This window comes from Microtus pennsylvanicus, chromosome 6, assembly GCF_037038515.1.
Source record: "Microtus pennsylvanicus isolate mMicPen1 chromosome 6, mMicPen1.hap1, whole genome shotgun sequence".
Classification (NCBI taxonomy): domain Eukaryota; kingdom Metazoa; phylum Chordata; class Mammalia; order Rodentia; family Cricetidae; genus Microtus; species Microtus pennsylvanicus.
In genome coordinates, this window is record NC_134584.1 from 79789039 (window position 1) to 79806573 (window position 17535).

At 46.4% G+C, this 17535-nt stretch overlaps 1 protein-coding gene across 5 annotated transcripts in view; it reads left to right on the forward strand.

Annotated features, from left to right (window-relative positions):
* The first annotated feature begins 8020 nt into the window (after positions 1-8020).
* Znf827 (zinc finger protein 827) overlaps positions 8021-17535 on the forward strand; it is a 177712-nt gene continuing 168197 nt past the window's right edge. For all 5 annotated transcript variants that reach the window (XM_075976530.1, XM_075976527.1, XM_075976528.1 and 2 more), the window contains exon 1: positions 8021-8608. In XM_075976530.1, coding sequence (XP_075832645.1) covers positions 8566-8608 — 43 coding nt within the window. In that variant the 5' untranslated portion in view covers positions 8021-8565. The remainder of the gene's footprint in view (positions 8609-17535) is intronic.

Here is a 17535-nt window from a genome sequence, read left to right on the forward strand (position 1 = left end):
CAGGGCCTGAATGTAGTTCAGTGGTTAGAGCTCTTACCTCGCATCCTGAAGACTATCGGTTCAATCCTCAGTAATGGGGTATGGAGTGGTTTTGTGGAGAATCAGACAAATCAGTTTAAAATGTCTGAAGATGGGGGGGCCTCTGTCTGGGAGGTATTTTCACCCATCCTGATCATAGGGGCCTAAAAGAAGCTAAATTGATAGAGACCCCAAAAGCCCTTAAGGACTTAAAATTGGTGTTCAGGTTAGGAAAAAACACAGGGGCCTGACAGTTCCAAGCTTCAGAGAGGGAAGGATAGATATGGCTAGGGGAAAAGAGCACAGAAGTCTGAGATCTGCCGAAGGTGACTATGACCGCACCCTTGGATATGTTTGTGTAGGATGCTGCACTGAAGGACCACTGGGAAGATGTTCAGGCAAAGTTTCCCCAGCCTGTGTGTTTAGATGGAAACATTCCGATACCTGGAGATGTTTGCCTCTGTTTGGTCATGAAATTGTACAGCTCACACTCACAACAGCTTATTAATATTATTATTGTTGTTGTTATTTTATTTTATTTTTGCTATAGAGATTGAATCCAAAGCCTTGTACACACAAGGCAGTCTCTACACTGAGATAGACACCCACCCACTCCTGACCCTTTCCATTACTTTTGAACACAATTTAAGAGGCTGGAGAGGTGGTTCAGAGGTTAAGAGCAAAAGTTGCTCTCCCAGAGGTCCTGAGTTCAATTCCCAGCCCACATGGTGGCTCACAACCATCTACAATGAGATCTGGTGCCCTCTTCTGGTGTGTAGGTATGCAGGCAGAACACTGTATACATAATAAATAAATAAATCTTTTTTAAAAAAAATAAACACACACACATTCATAAATAAAAAAAGAAAAGAAAAAGGAAAAAAAGAAAACACAGTTTATTCAAATCCTAACAAAATTTGCTAGTCCCACCTGGACGCTGCTTCCAAAACACAGATTAGATCAAAAAGCTCCCTCAACTCTCAAGAAAGGCTGGTCACTGCCACCAAATACTGACTTACAACACGTGAGATCCAGACCAGGAGAGACGCCAAACTCGGAGCTCTTCTTTGAGAGCCGGTCATTATTTAAAATCTCTGACTCATTATGCTTCTAGGGCAAAGAGTGCTCTGTCTCCACTAGTGCAGCTAGGGCTGAGGCCCTGGAGAGAGAGAAGCCATGAGACTTCTTGCAAAGCTCCAAGGCCAGAAGAGGCTGGAACCCTCTGTTCCCAGTCAGGATCCCCTCCGCATGGCCTGAAAACCTGTTTCCATGAGGTTCGTGGAACACTGGTCTGCTCACTGCACCTCCTAAGAAAGACATCGGAGAAACCATTTGTGGGGTTCAGAGACTATGTCCCCACTCCATGGGCTAACTAGGTCATCGTGTTTATGGTGAGGTATACGACATCCAGCATAACCCCTATACAAGCATTTTTTTCTTTAATTGCGCCTTAATTTCCAGGGAATGGGTTATTAAACTCTTTGATATCAAGATGTCCTAATCCCCCAGAAGTCTGAGTTTTTGTTGATAGGTATTGTCTGTTGATAGTTGCTGTTATAACAATTGTACTGTGTTTTAAATGTTGAAACTTTCTTTTCTCTACTTTTATAAACTTGTACGAGGAATTACAGGTATCATGTTTGGTCAATAACTTTCAATAGTTTTGGTCAATAGTTTTTTGGGTTTTTTGTTTTGTTTTGTTTTCAGATTTTATTTTATTTAGTGAGTATTAGTGTTCTTCCTGCGTGTGTTTCTGAGGTCAAAAGAGGGCATCAAATCCTCTGCAGCTGTAGCTACAGCCGGTTATGAACAACTCTGTGGGTTCTGGGAACTCTACCCAGTTCATCTGCAAGAGTATCAGGTGTTCTTCACAACAGCCATGCCGTCTTGTCTCTCCAGCCGTTGGTCAGTAATCTTTAAGAAGTTTACAAACAAGCCAGGCAGTGGTAGTGTACACCTTTAATCCAAGCACTCGGGATGCAGAGGCAGGTAGATCTCTGTGAGTTCAAGACCAGCCTGGTCTACAAGAGCTAGTTCCAGGACAGGCTCCAAAGCTACAAAGAAACCCTGTCTCAAAAAACCAAGAAAGAAGAAGAAGAGGAGGAGGTGGTGGAGGAGGAGAGGAAGAAGCTTGCAAATGCTGTTCAACCCACTGAACAGGAAAACTTTATTGAATGGATAACCATGCTGTGATTTGCTTATTTATTTACTCTGGAAAACTGGAAGTTTGTTTCAAACGACCGTTCATTGTACAAGTGTCCTGACATGCCATATAATTCTCATTCTCACCTTTTTAGGAAAATACGTCACAGTTGACCTGTTCTTAAGATGAGCATGCAATGGAAGAGGTGTCGTTGATGAATGCAGTTTTGATTGATCTCCCGCTATCAGCCCCCCATTCTATCAGCCCCCATTCTCCTTGTTTACCATGGCTACTTGTACTCTTCCATCCCCAGTACTTCAGAAAAAATTATTTTATTCATTTATGATTACTAAAATCAGTACATTACACATTTTATGAAAACATTTTTATTTTCAAGGCAGGATTTCTCAGTGTAACCGTCCTAACTCTCCTGGAGCTAGCTCTTGTAGACCAGGCTGGCCTCAAACTCACAGAGATTCACCTGCCTCTGGTGCTGGGATTAAAGGTGTGCACTGCTACCACCCAACTTTATAAAATTATGATTTTCAAAACATTTTCTGATGAGAGGGTCATCAATCTACATTAATTAATGTAATTTATCTCAGTAAAGCTCTGTAATGTCAGGCTCAATGCAACACAGTTTTATTCATTTATATGCTTCTGCAATTCTGTCTCTCATCTTATGTTGTTTTGGCTACAGATGTTCTTGGAGCTGTGCTGTGGTGGCACACGTCTTTATTTCCAGCACTCATGTGGTAGAGGTAGGCAGATCTTGTGAATTCAAGGAGGCCAGCATGGTCTACAGAGCAAGTTCCAAGGCATCTAGGGCTACACAGAGAAACCCTGTCTTGGGGGTTGGGAGGGGGAGGGGAGATGTCCATGGAAAAAGGCTAAGGCTAGGAGTCATTGGTAGAGTACTCATATATCAGGCAGGAGACTCCGCATGACCTCTTCCCCCAGTTTATTTATTGATTATTTTTATTTATTTGTATGCATGGAGATGTCCATGGAAAAAGGCTAAGGCTAGGAGTCATTGGTAGAGTACTCGTATATCAGGCAGGAGACTCCGCATGACCTCTTCCCCCAGTTTGTTTATTTATTGATTATTTTTATTTATTTGTATGCATTTGGGGGGGCAGGCAGAGTCTCACTGTGTAGCTCTGGCCGGCCTGGAACTTTCTATGTATAGCAGGGTGGCCTCAGACCCACAGAGATGTGGTTGCCTTCTGAATGTTGGAATTACAGGTATGTACTAACCACCCAGCTTCAATTTCTTTGTTTATTATATCTGTGGTTAAGAGATCCAAAGACCCAAGTTTGGTTCCCAGCATCCACATTGGATGGCTCATAACCACCTATAACTCCAGTTCCAGAGGCTTCAGGAGTCTCTTTTGGACTTCCTAGACACATGTCCACGCATAGACACAGACAAACACGTGATTTAAAGGAGGCAGAGAATTATATAAAGATGGTCCAGGAGTTAAGAGCTTGTACTGCTCTAGCAGAGGACCAACTTTGGTTCCCAGCATCGACATCAGGCTACTTGCAACCATTTATAACCCCAGATCCAGGGGATCTAGGGCCCTCTTCTGGCCTCCACAAGCACTACACTCACAATGCACATACACCTAGAAACACATAAAACATAATTAGAAATAAAAATAAAACCTTTAAAAATAAACAAATAAAAGTAGAGGTAAATCTAAAGAAAAAGGAAAGAAAGATTTTCATGAAGAAGACCTAGTCTCACACAGATATGTAGCTAAAAGAGGGAGAAATTAATAATAACCTTGTTAGCTGGGCGGTGGTGGCGCACGCCTTTAATCCCAACACTCGGGAGGCAGAGACAGGCGGATCTCTGTGAGTTCGAGGCCAGCCTGGTCTACAAGAGCTAGTTCCAGGACAGGAACCAAGAGCTAAGGAGAAACCCTGTCTCAAAAATCAAAATAATAATAATAATAATAATAATAATAATAATAATAACCATGTTAAATGATTGTGAACATCTTTCTTTGATACTACTCTAAGTTCATTGAACAGTGGTTTCTTAAAAGTCATGATCATGGAATCCGAAACCGTATCAATGAGCCGCCTAATCTCTTTTGCACTAAAATCCACGGATCCATTTCTGAGTGGATTTTCTACAATGCCCTGACTGAGCAACATTATGCACTGAATATTTGCAGTATGTTGGTTAAACTGAGCTAGGTGGATCTTTCAAAATTTGACACTACTTTTAAAAAGTCACATTTATTAATGTCGCCATAGATCTCATAAAACAAAGTGTTAGAAAGCCGCAAAGTTCATGGTAACAATCACAAGTCATGCAAATTTTTACTGTAGTTACAAATACTGTCATTTCTAGAGAAATGCTGTGCCCTGCTTCCCTTGAAGTTACAAGAAAATATCATTTTTTTTTCTTTTTGAGAAAAACCTAAGTTTGTCTGCCAATCATTCTTTCAAGTAAAGATAATGTCCCACAAAAAACGAAGACTATTTCCAACAATCTCAGGAGCGATTTTCCCGTGGACACTAACATACTTCAGCAGCAGCAGAGGAGTGATTTTCCCCTGGACACTCACTTACTTCAGCAGCAGCCGGGTGCTTGCTGGACCCATTACTGTGTCTTGTCTCAAGGGTTCAGATTTTGGAAAATTCATAATTTTTACTGCTCCATCAAGGACATCCTTAAATGAGCCTTCCTTTTTGTTTTTTTTTTTTCTGAGTACATGGGGTGAAGGATAGAAAGACTAATCAAAATTCTAGGGCCCCTGCCTTGATTTGTGCCAAGGTGCGAGCAATTTACCTATCACTGCCTTGACCTCATGACTACAAATGCCAACATGGAGAAAAGAGCAAACAGCATCTTAATATTACTATAAAAAATTTAAGAACATTAGTGAATTGATATCAGTGGGGTTGTAGCAACACCAAGGCACACATGTTCAGGGCAGAGAAGAACTTGATGAAAGTGGTTTTCCCTTGGTCTACCAAGTAGGTGTCAGAGACAGAACCTAGGGCACCAGTCTAGTCAGCAGGCTCATCACCAGCTGAGACATTCTCATTATAAAATTCCTGTGACCCCGAGACCCTCTGCAGACTATCTACTATTCTATGGCTGTGATCCCACGGTCTACCCACCTTTAGCAATTCTAGGGCTTAAATAGAATTACACCTGTGAGCCAGAACTTAGGAACCATCTTACAATGCACAATTTAAAAAAACAGAAACTAAATAAATCTTACATTTGATGGATGATGGAGATGCGGTAGAAAGTGTACTATGTTTTTTTAAAGAAATATGTGGTCTTAAAAGCCTAGTGAAACAAAACAGTATTTGAGTCTAATGTTATGGTGAATAAGAATCCAAACTGATGGCTCATGGGTATGTGCATCCAAACATAGCAGATTTTGATTTTGAATTTTGTTGTGGTAATCTCCATTATTTATCTTCCTAATGTTTCAGATTGGTCCGACAGTAACATTGGTTGAATATATAGCAGTTAAGGGTGGACACAAACGACCTTGAAGGGTGTTGTCCTTCGTTCAGACACCAAACTGCGATTTAAACAGAACACCCTCTGTTTATTTCTATTTCCTATTGTTATGTAGTACTTCAAATAATTTTTGGGGGGAAAGGTAGAGGTATGAATGAATTCCATTTAAAATGCTTTTGGCTGTTGATGAAACGCCTATATAATTAAAAGTCGAAAGCATTTGCCTGCTTGCCTTTAAAAGGTCGCAGGAAATGTACTCAGCATAGAGGGAGGAAAGGCCCAAAGAGTGTTTCCAATTACAGTGTAGTAAGAGCTGCGAGGGAGGGGTCACTGCAGTTGCAGGCAAAGGTGGTGCTGTACCCATTTGCAGCTGTGATCCTGACACCTTAGGTAAAGGTGCTGGGGGACCTGTGGTCATTGGGTGTGAAGAGCCCCCTGCAGTCTGCCCAGAGCAGACCAAGTCCAGTTTATCGTTCATATGTCAAAGTCAAACATGATGCACAGTCCAAGTCACGGCCAATTGGATTTGATCTGAGTTGAAAGACAGTCTATTTCAAATCCTAGCACAGGGAAATTTAACTACCTCTTTTTGTTTGTTTGTTTTTCTTATTTTGAGACAGTCTCACTGTGTAGCCCTGGCTAGCCCAGAGCTTTCTACATAGACCAAACTGGCCTCAAGTACACAGAGACAGGCCTGCCTCTGCCTCCCTAGTGCTGGGATCAAAGGCTTTGGACACCGTGTCTGATTTTAACTACCATTTCTTTAAGAATCATTTTTTGAATTGGTTTAAGGTTGATGCTCTAGTTTAAACTCAATTATTTATGTTGTACTCATTTTAGCAGGCATTTAAACCTTGCTTTAGAAAACATCCCTTAACATTTGGGGTGCTTGATATGTTGGTCGGCATCAACAAGGAAGGGTTCATCCTGAGAGTTCATTATTAATGAAAGCCATCTTTCGGGGGAGACACAGTCCCCTTTACGGTTTCAATTGCCACTTTTAAAGAGGTTGTACCTAAACCGAACCACCATGGCTCTCTTTAATATCACTGGAGACTTCTAAGTCCCAGTAGTTACTCATATCAACTTAGAGCATGCCATTTTAATGCTCTGTCTCTTCACTATGGCTCCACCCTCTTCAATGAAAACATCTATTTAAAAATTGGTAGGAAAATGTTTAACATAATACGATGATGAGTCAAGAGGCTTTCTTTAAGCTAGAAAAGGTCCTTTCAGTAACGCACCTTTTTATTTTTTAGCTCTGACTCATGACATAGAATATATTCCACTGAGTTCAAAGTTTCCCCTTACAAAGAGTTTTATGAAACAACTCTTCTTCAGACCAATTTTTTTACTTCAATTATAGTAGCAGATTTTGGAGTTTTAAATCATTAACAACCTCCCAGTGAACTTTTATCCAAATGGCTTACAGTCAGAGGAAGAACCGTTCTTTTCGCCGAGCACCTTTTGTGAGGAGACCCGTCCTTTTCTGCTTTCCCTCTTCGTGTGTCTCTTTGAAGCAGGATGTGTGATTTGTAAAGAAATGAAAGTGTATCGCTTTAATAAAAACTGTTGCAGTGTGCTCAAAGTGCACACTGGGATTGCCGTGTGCTCAGAGTGCACACTGGGATTGCTTCAGGGTGAACTTCAGCTACCTGTGTTCTTGGGAGGTGGGTAGATTTCAGACGTTAAGATAGCTGTGTGTGCACAGTAGGAATATCACGTTGCAGTTAAGTCAACCCTCAGGAGTGACCTAATCTTATTTTTCCTCTTTCTTGACCAAGGACCTGTAATTTTCATTTAGGCTGAGTTTTCAAGTGTTAAACTCAACTGGACCCTCCAAAATTGGGCATTCATTCCATTCACCTACTGATCTCACCATATGCTATCTTTTAATTAAAAAAAAATATTTATTTTCATTCCACTGTTTTAAGAGAGTGACTGAGTCGGCAACCTCCAGACTCAAGGTGATGGGGTGAGCGTGAATCTTCCAGTGACAAAGGCATGAGGAATTTTATACAGAACCAAATGTAGTTTAATACACAAAAGAAAGTGCTTAGTGCAACCTATTTTCTTAAAAATAAATCCGTAAAATAATGTTTCAGTAGCGGGGGGAAAACTTTTTCACCCCCCCCCCCCTTGATTGGGCGACTAGCGGGATAGATTTGAAGAAGTCCATCCCACCCCCGCACGCGCGCCCCCCATTCTTTCCAGACAGAGCAGTTGTAAATGCGAGGCTGAGTCCGCCCCGAGAGCCTTAGGGCACCTTCCTCTTTGCTGTGTGTGTGTGTGTGTGTGTGTGTGTGTGTGTGTGTGTGTGTGTGTATGTGCGCGCGCGCGTGTCTAGCTCTCTCTTTCCCTCAGTCTGTGCCTCTGTATGTGTGTGTGTGAGTGTGTGTGTGTGACAGGGAGAGAGAGAGAGCGCGAGAGGAGAGCGAGAGAGCGAGCTGCGAGCTGTGCTGCCGCCGCCGCTGCCCTTTGATCCCGACATTAGTGTTAGGGGCTCGGAGACACAGCGCGCGGCCATAGACACCGCCGCACCGGCGCTCATTTATTTATACCTCCCATCACACGCGAGCACAGGACACACACACACTCACACCTATTAGATCCGTTTCCATTGAAGAATATTACGCTCGGGGACAAGCCAGGTGCACGACCAAAAAATTAAAAAAAAAAGAAAAAGAAAAAAAAGAAAGAAAGAAAGGAAAGAAAAGAAAAGAAGAAAACCCCTCTTCTGGCTCCAGGAAACAAGCTTCAACCCATTGCACACACCGGAGAGAAGGGGTTTCCCCCTGCCCGCCCCCCAACTACCTCCCCGCTCCTGCCAGTGTCTGCCTGTCTGCCCCCACGGGGGTTTATTTGATCTCACATTAACCGAGGAGGAGAATGTGAGAAAAGGGGGAAAATGCCCAGGAGGAAGCAGGAGCAGCCCAAGCGCCTTCCCTCACGTAAGTCATCCCTTCTCCACCTCCTCTCGTGCCATTTTCTCGCCCTCCCTCTCCTCTTTCCCCTCCGCAGCCTCCGCCGTTGTTTTCTGCATTAGTTTAGGGTTACAGAGGTGAAACTGACAAAGACACAGCCCGGGTTACTCCTCGTTTAGGTCTATGCCGAGGCAGCCATGTTGGTGATGATCAGCCCCGTGCCCTTTCTATTCTCTCTCTCTCTTTTTCTTTCTTTCTCTCGCCCCCCTCTTTTTTTCCTTGAGATCGGGCTTTTTTACCCCTTTCCCTCTCCCTCCCCCTCCTCACTCCGGGTTGCGGGGGAGGGGGCGAGAGGAGGGAGGAGGGGAGTAGTGTGGATGCCGGGTTTTTGTCGCGGGTGGGGGGAGGTGGGAGAGGTTGCAATCTTGAAAAAAGAAATTCTGTGTGGATCCCGGTGCCCGAGGGTGCGGGGTCGGGGCGCACGCCGGACCGGGGCCGTGACATGGCGATTGGGGGTGTTGGGGCGAGGGCGCGCGGCCGCCAGCCGGGCTGGGGACCGGAGAGGTCGGTCTCCGGCTAAAGGTTGCGCCGGGGTGGGTCGGCCGCGGAGCCGCGGGCGGCTGGAGCTGGAGGCGGAGGTGGAGGCGGCGGCGGAGGGGGAGCCGGGGGCGGCCGAGGAGGGTGTGGGGGCGCCGGGGGGCGCGGGCGGCCGATGGGGGGGCGAGGCCGGGCAGCAGAGCGGATGTGGGGTGCGGGAGCCGCGCCGAGGCTGAGGCGAGGCAGCCAGGGCGGCGCGCGGCGCGCGAGGTCCCTGCAGAGCCGAGGGGAGGGCGGAGCAGGGCTCCCGGCCGCAATAAAATGCGGGGTCAGGCGGAGCAGACGGAGCCGGGGCGACTCGGGCTCGTAGACCCCCCTCCCTGGCCAGCCCGAGCAGAGTCCGAGACTAAAGTGCATCCCAGCCCTCCTGGCGGTAGCCACACACGCCAACTGGAGACTCGCGCCGGGCTGCGCGGCCGGGTCCCCGTCCCCTCCTCCACCCGCGCCTCGGGTCCCTCTGCGCCGCCCTCCCGCTTTTCTTTGCGAGACTCTTAACTTTTCCCCCACTCCCTCTCGGGCTCCCCCCTCGTCCCCCCAAGCTCTCTCTCCGCTCGGAGTGTTCCGAGATGCTGCTGAAGCTAAAAGTGAAGGAGAAAGAAGCAACTAAAAATATCCCCCCGGGGCCGCCCGGCTCCTTGAATGCAGGGGAGAGGGGGCAGGGGAGAAGGCGTGGGGCGGGGTGGCGGGAGGAGGGGACGCGGGAGGCGCCGGAGGGAGGGGTCGGGGGAGACGGAGGGTCAGTTTCTCCTCTTCCCCCCCCACCCCCCCGCGCTGCTCCCCTCTCCTGGGCGGCTTGGCTCTGCTCAGAGCCCGATCCTGCAAAACCCGGGCTGGGGGCGGGAGTGGAGCTGGAGCGCCCGCCCGCGCGAGTGTCAGGCCGACGTGGTCGGTCACCTGAAGTTCACGAAGGGTGGGGGAAGGGTTAAGGTTATGGTGTCTCGGGTTGTGTGTGAGCGTGTGTGTTTCCGCCGCAGACGGGCGAGCGCGATCGATCTCCCCCTCGTGAAATCTCCGCGGTGGTGCCCACGCGAGGGGGCCGCGGGGCTGCCGTGGCCCCGGCGGGCACGGAGGGCACCCGGGCCGTGGCCGGAGTGGCGAGCAAGGGCACGCGCGGGCATTCCGCTCCGCAAACATTCCTCTTTTCTTCCCCCTTCCCGGTACGCAAGGAGTCGACGCACTGGGCTCGGGTTGAGCTTTTTTTTTTTCCCCTTCCTTTAGGGAAAAAAAAAATGCCCCCGTGCAGTCCTTTCTTCGCCTGCCCGCTAGAGGTTCTGAGGATAATATCACATATGTAATATATATGCACATAAAATCACTCGCAGGCGGTTGTGTGTGCAGGAAAATTTTGTGCGAGGAGGAGAAGGCGGCGCAGTCGGGGCGGGCGAGGCGGGAGGCTCCGCGCTGCGATTCACAGAAAACTCGCAGCAGTTGGTGGAAGTGTGCGTGCACATGGCCGGTCCGGGCGCCCCTCTCCTCGGACGCGCGTGGGCAGGGAGGGGAGGCTGGTGTCCCGGGCGGGCGCCACCGCGGGAGGCTTGCCCTGCTCGCACAAAATGGGCTTCAGTGTTCTCTGCGAACTTGCCCTTAGATGGCAACTTTGGGAGCTGATGAGCTTGTGAGCGAAACCGGGGCGGTTAGGTTACTTGGTCATTTTCCTTTCTTCTTCCCCCTGCTTAAAAAAAAATGTTGGCGGAGTTAGAGGGAGGGTGGGAGAGGAGAAGGGATTTATCAGTTTCGGCTGAGGCTGCTAGAACGCCGCCCCTCTCGTGGTGAACAGAGCAGCCGGGGCAGCTGCAGCCTGCCCTGCTGGTGACCTTGACCCTGACCTCCTGCGACTACCCTCAGTCTGAGAGGAAATTCAGGCTCCATTTTAGCTCGGGTGTCTGGTGGGCCTCTCCTGCGGGTTGCTGCCTGTTGATGAAGTTGTCTTTTGAGAGTGGGTTCCTTCCTCGTTCTCTTATTGAATACTATTATCTTCTCACTTTAAAAAGAAATCACCTTTCTCTCTCTAGCAGTCACGTTAAGCTACTTTTACCTAAGTCAGAAGCATTTTACTTTTGGAAGCACAGCAAACCTGTGTCGTCGTACCCACCCCCCTTTTCCAGGAAGCCTTAATTTGTAAAGCGTTTCCACCACTTTTTGCATTGAATGGATTTTTTTTTTTTGGTGAATATGTTCTGCCTTTTCTAAGCTGGGGGGGGGGTGTTACACGTGTTTTATAAGCAATTTACATTTTGACTAAGAGCAATTTCTGGGCAAATGATGTATTATGCAAGTCAGGCACAGTAACCCAGGTCTTGCTAAGAGCCCAGTGAGGATCCCAGAAACTTGAAAGTGATATAGAGACATAAGGCATACCGACTTGGGTAAGAGTGAATGTTAGACTCCATCTAGTACAGAATGTCGCTGTCTGTCTCCGTCCTGGTTTTCAGTACTGAGCTGTTACTCCCGTGCGAGAAAAACACCCCTTCCCTGGGAGAACTACGCTGTGTCAAGGTTAAAATGCAGCTGAGTCTGGAGAGTCAGGGTGCCTGGTGGAAGTCATCTTGGAGTTTTAAGGAGTTATGTAGAGGCAGATCTAAAAGTTGGCCCTAAAAAAAAGTGATGTGTCTTGTAGTTGAGGCAAGGAGGTGACTAAATGAAGGAGCTGGAGAAATTTAAATGGCTTCTGAAGCCAAAGAGCACTTGAATAAAGGCAGAAGTTACCAAAGCCACCGTTGGTGTGTTGGTTTTACAACTGAAAGCACCTGTAAGCATGTAAGAAATGTCACACGTGTGTGTGAGACACACACACATCACACACACGCTCTCACACACAACACTTGTGCTGTTAAATGCTTTTCATTTCTGCCTGCACTCTTTACCTTTGTGCCCTCGCAATATGGCTGCAGAGCTGTTGAGCGCCCACCGCTGCCACGTACAGATGTTTTCTGTGAGTGGAGTTCTTTCGTGTTGAACAACACTGTCCAGGAACAGTCTGGCCCCGCAAAGCCCACTGCCTTCCCACTGGACAGCGCAGACACTAGGGAACCTGGACGGTCCATCATAGAATGGATTAGTCCTGGAAATCCAGGCGAGCACTTGGTATTATCTGATACCAAGTCTGGGGTGAGCCTTGGCTCCTGGCATGGAGTACTAGCAATTCCCCAGGCTGGGCTCTGGCCTGCTAAGGTTTCCTAGTTCCTTCTGTTCAGCTAGACACCCCTGGGACTGTTCAGAACCGAATTAGCTTTGGAGATGGGTGAGCCTTTAACCTGACACTCCTAACCTTAGCCTTGAGTTTCTGGTTTAAAATTCTGTAGTCATTTCCTTCTGGGGCTCAAAAGTAAGTGTGTGTGTGTGTGTGTGTGTGTGTGTGTGTTACTTTCTGTTACATGGGTCTCCTCATGCATACACAGAAAAAGTGGTGTGTGTCCTATGGAGATGAAGTGTCTACATGTCACAGAGAAGGGCTGTACTAACTTCTGGAGGTACCACCCAGCCAAAATGTTAAGTCTACATTATATTTGAGGGTTAGGTTTAAAGATTATTATTCAAAATAAAGGCCTCTGTTTCTTGGTTTAATGCAATAGTTTTCATTTGGGGATCTAAAATGTGACTCCACTGCTTTTGATGGTTTGTTCACAAAAGTTCTTTCATTAATAGAGTTCAGTGCCAGCTCCAAAGAAAGGCCCAGAGGGCCTTCGAGCTGAGCCGGGCGCTCACCTCTATCAGAATCCCAAACAGTATAACTTAAGAAGCTCTGCCCACCATGAAAGGAAGGGAGGGAAGCTGTGTGGCAGACTGGGACTTCTCAAGCATTATGTGTGGGATCCTGAAGCTAAGAGGGAGGGACCAGGAAGGTCACTCTAGTCCAGTTATTGCATCTGTAGCCCCTTACCGGTGGCAACTGGCACTTTAAAATTTCCCCATCAGCCTCATTTTACCCATACACACAGATGAGGTGAGACTCTGTCCTATTTACCGTGGGGATTTGCCTGATTCCTATTCCCTAGGGGGAGCATGAAGAAAAAGTTAATGAAACAGTTGTTTTATTATTCCAGTATTTTCACTGTTTACTCAGTTGTGGATCAAGATCAGTACAGCTTGCTGCGTTCTCCTTTAACGAACGCGCTCTCTAGTAAAACTGGGAAGCAGAATGACTGGAAAGCAACTGGATCCTTTGTTTTTATGCTTTTATGAGTCAGTTTCTCTCTGTCTGTCTCTCTGTGTGGCGTGTGTGTCGGGGGGGGGGGGTGGCAAAGGAAAGGAACTTAACTCGGCTTTTATTTCTTACTGATTTTTGCAGTGACCAGGCACTATGACCTGACTAACCCATGGGGAACTCTTTCAGTCCGAAGTAGCAGAGTATTTTACAGCTCTTGTCAGACAGGTCTAATGACTCTGAGGAATCTAATGATTCTGGGGATCATTGCTATCTGTTCCCCCAAAGGAGCACCCATGCATCCCTAACACAGTAAGGAGGCGATCACAGGCTTTCCCATTAAAATACAGAAGGTGGCTCAAAAAAAAAATCACATTCCCTCAAATGCTTCAAAATAGTTTCTAATAAAAAAATTGATTTTTAATTTAGCTGTGCTGCCACCTCGCTCTCAAGATGGCACAGCTGGAGTGAGTTGAGAAGTCTCTCTCATAAGGCGTTAGGGTATCACACTGGAGAAGTCTAAATTGCACAGCTTTCTGCTCACCCGAGTGCCGCTGCGCACTTTGTAGTTGAGAATCTTTGGATGGCCTCTGGTAGGGGGTTCTCAGGGAGGTGTGGACAATCTCTGCTTGGAGGGATGTGCAGAACGAGACATACATAGTTGTGTGCCCAAAGAGAGAGTATGCACTGGGATACCCAGGCAGGTTCCTGGGTTTAAACGTTGCTTATCAATTAGTAGCAACATGGATTTGGAGATAAAGCTAGATTAGAAGTATGTGGTGGTGGTGGTGGTTGGGGTTGGCAAAGCAGTTTATTTAATAATCCCAGTAGTCAGGGTTCAGATTGTGCCTGGGCACGAAGTTTACGAAAGGGAAAAAGTTCTGTTAGCCCATGCCCCTAATTCTGGCCACTCATGTGTAAATCGGAAGAGCAGTTGTCCTCCGTGACTGGAATTACTGTAAAACAATGCCTTTGGTCGGATACTTTATTAAACAACACAACTTTTTTCACAGTTGTTTTGATTAAAAAGTTCAAAATCAGGGTGACCACAGATCTGGTGTTATGTGGTAAAGACTCCCCTCTCTTCTCCGACAGTGCTGCCTTCTGGTGTACTCAGTAGTGGAAGGGGTGACTAAGTGGCTGGGGGCCTCTTTCGTCACGGTTCTGCCCCTATGACCCAGCCGCCCTGCGAAGACCGTCCTTCTGACACTATCGTACTGGGGTGAAGTTTCAATAAAGGAATTGTTTGGAGAGCAGGATGCAGAGTCAGCCTGTATATTGCCCCCGGTCTGATGGAAAGGATGGAGGTGCGCACCTTGCTGCACTGTGTGAGGCTTGCTTAGTGCTGTGACTGGTGACCAAGGCCATCAGCAGGGGCTGAATGATGCCATCTTCCTCTGAAGAAGTTAAAATATCCGTTAGTCGTCATCTGAAGTCGCCCTGTCCTCTTCCTTTTTAAATCTCTGGCGGAGTAGTAGGATCCGAGAGTCAACAACAAACAGAACATCCTGGTGCTGAGCTTGCTATTCCAAGTGATATATCAGTAATTTTCTATAATTTAATCAGACTGGTGGCAGACCAAGGTAATGGGAGTGTGACCTACAAAATGGGACTTTGGGGTATGTTAAAGGCTTCTAGCATGAGTGTTTACGCTGCTGAGGGCTCTGTTGGAAAAGAATAGAGCTTGGGTTTTTGTTTATTGGAAAGAAATTCAGACAGGGTCTACTTATGGTAAGAGGTGTGTGTGTGTGTGTGTGTGTGTGTGTGTGTGTGTGTGTCTGTGTGTGTGTGTGTGTTTCTTTGACTTCATTACTTATTTTGGCCCTGGCACTATACCCATTAAAGTTCCATTTTGGAGGTTCAGCCTTGTGAATGCTGCTGCCTTCCCATCCACTCTTTCCTGCCTCCTTTTTTGGAAGGTGTAGCTTAGTAATTCATACCATCTAGGGCTAAGGTGTTCAGAGTGCTCTATGGTTCAAGGTAGCTGAAATGTCTTCTGTCATATTTTATAAGAAAATAACGCACAATGCACAGACGCTGGGAACAACTGAGAGGGTTTGATGGGCTAAGTTCCTAGCCGCTGTCTCCCTTCTGTTGGTGAGTTTGGTATTTCTACCCTCTGTCTGGAGATGTTGTGTTTATGATACTGGAGAACAGTGTATGACTAGGTGCAGGAGTGGGGCCTGTCTGATGGCTCTTCTTGGGTAGACCTGATGCAGATGCAAGGGAACTTCAGAGATTGCAGTCAGACTTTACCTTGATGCTCATCATAAGCCACATGGGTGCCTATTGCTGTTTATTTTCTAAGCGTCAACCTAATTGTACACACACACACTCATGCACATGCACACACACTGTAGTGTGGCTAATTTATGAAGTGCACAATGATACCTTTCCGTAGTCTGAGGTCAGAATGAGACTGTTAGAGAGTCTGCTTTTCCAAATAGTGACCTAAGGTTATATTAAATCAAGGGTGCAAATGGCTTGATTCTGTATACCTAAAAAGGATATTTTCTCCAACTGTTCAGTGCCTTCTGATAGCAAAGACAGCCTTTGCCACCAAAGCTCTGCCTCTGTGGTTCTTACATGGTCAGGTACTCTGCCTCTATTTTAAAGAAAAATCAAGGCATTGAAAGATGTCGCTCAGTTGTAGAGTGCTGGCCTAGGATGTGTGAGGACCTGGGTTCAGTTCCCAGTGCTGGGGCGGGAAGAGCAGGCTCAGTCCATTTCTGTCAGTAAAGGAATAGATTTCGAGGCCTCTGAGCTTGTGAAACCAAGCTCCAGTAACTTCTGCCATCTCCTTCTAATTTCTGTGCAGGTCAGAAAAGTGGCTAGACCCCCTTAGAAACAGGGTGTGAGGGAACAGAAGAAAGGTGAGAGCGAGCGGTGTGCCTCTCAGGGTGGATTGTTTTGAGTGCTCTGGAGAAGTTGGCCTTCAAAGGGGACTGAGGAAGGCCAGGAGAAAACGACTTTGCCATGGTGGATCAGTAGTACTCAACTTCTCTGAGCCTTTGAAACAAGCTGCCGTGCTTATGGAGGGTGAGAGTTTTCTCAAGTTAAGGAGTCTGGGGTGGGTTTTAAAAAGCTCTTGTTTTGTAATGAGAGAGAGCAAATATCCTCTGTGACTTTGGCCTCTTTTCCCTTCGCTGCACACTGCATGAGTAAAGTGAAAACAAAGGGCTCATGTGCTTTTGAAGTTCACGGGGTAGCGGTCAAGTGCACAGGCTCTCGTGCTGGGCTGTTCAGATCCCAGCTCTGCTACTGGCTAGCTGTGTGACCTTGGACAAATGACTTAACTTCTCTGTCATCCAGTTTCTTCAGCTTTAGCAGTAACAGTTCCCGTATCTTTAGAGTCATCATTAGGACTGTCTAAATACATATAAATATTATGTATGTATATATAAACATATAAATATAAATATATATATATAAGGCCATGCCTAATTAGTGCCTGCTACATAGGAAGAATGAAGTCAGTAGAATATGCACAGAAGCACGTGAAACATGTTTGTATGTGTAGATTGTGATTAGCCAAAATTCCAATCTCGAAGTTCATGTGGCAGTTTCTGTGTTTTTAATTTTTGTCCTGTTTTTTCATGGCTCTCATTAGTGGAGTGAGTAATAACAATATAATATGGTAAAGTTCATTTATGAGGCTATTATTGCGGGGCTGAACTAACACTTATTCTTCAGGCCAACAATATTATAATAGGGCTGTTGCTGGAGGAATGAGTTGCTTTGTGTATGTGATTTGGCCAGAATCATATCTAAGTTGTGCAATAGCCATATGAATTATGACAGGATTTTAATGGAAGGTAAGGACAATGAATCCTCTTACAGTGACCTCCAGTGAAACTGAAGGGAGGAGAGGTGTTTAATGAAGGTTTGTTAGTCATTTGGTCAACAGGCAGTCTGCGGATTAGAATGACCGAGAGGAAACTGACACTGAGTTTTACAAATGTTGTATGGGTCACAGTTCAGAGTTGGCACAAATCAGAGACAGTGAGTTTCCTGTCTCTAATCACGGGGACCAGTCCAAGAGAGCATATCCCACGGATCTGAAAATCTTGAGGGGTGTGTGTCTGTTGCATGATCGTTCATGCTATAGGCCACAGACAGGAGCCACTCTCGTGTGTTCTGACTCACACACCATATCTAAAACTTCAGACAGCATTTTGGAAATTGGAGATTTTACACACACACACACACACAC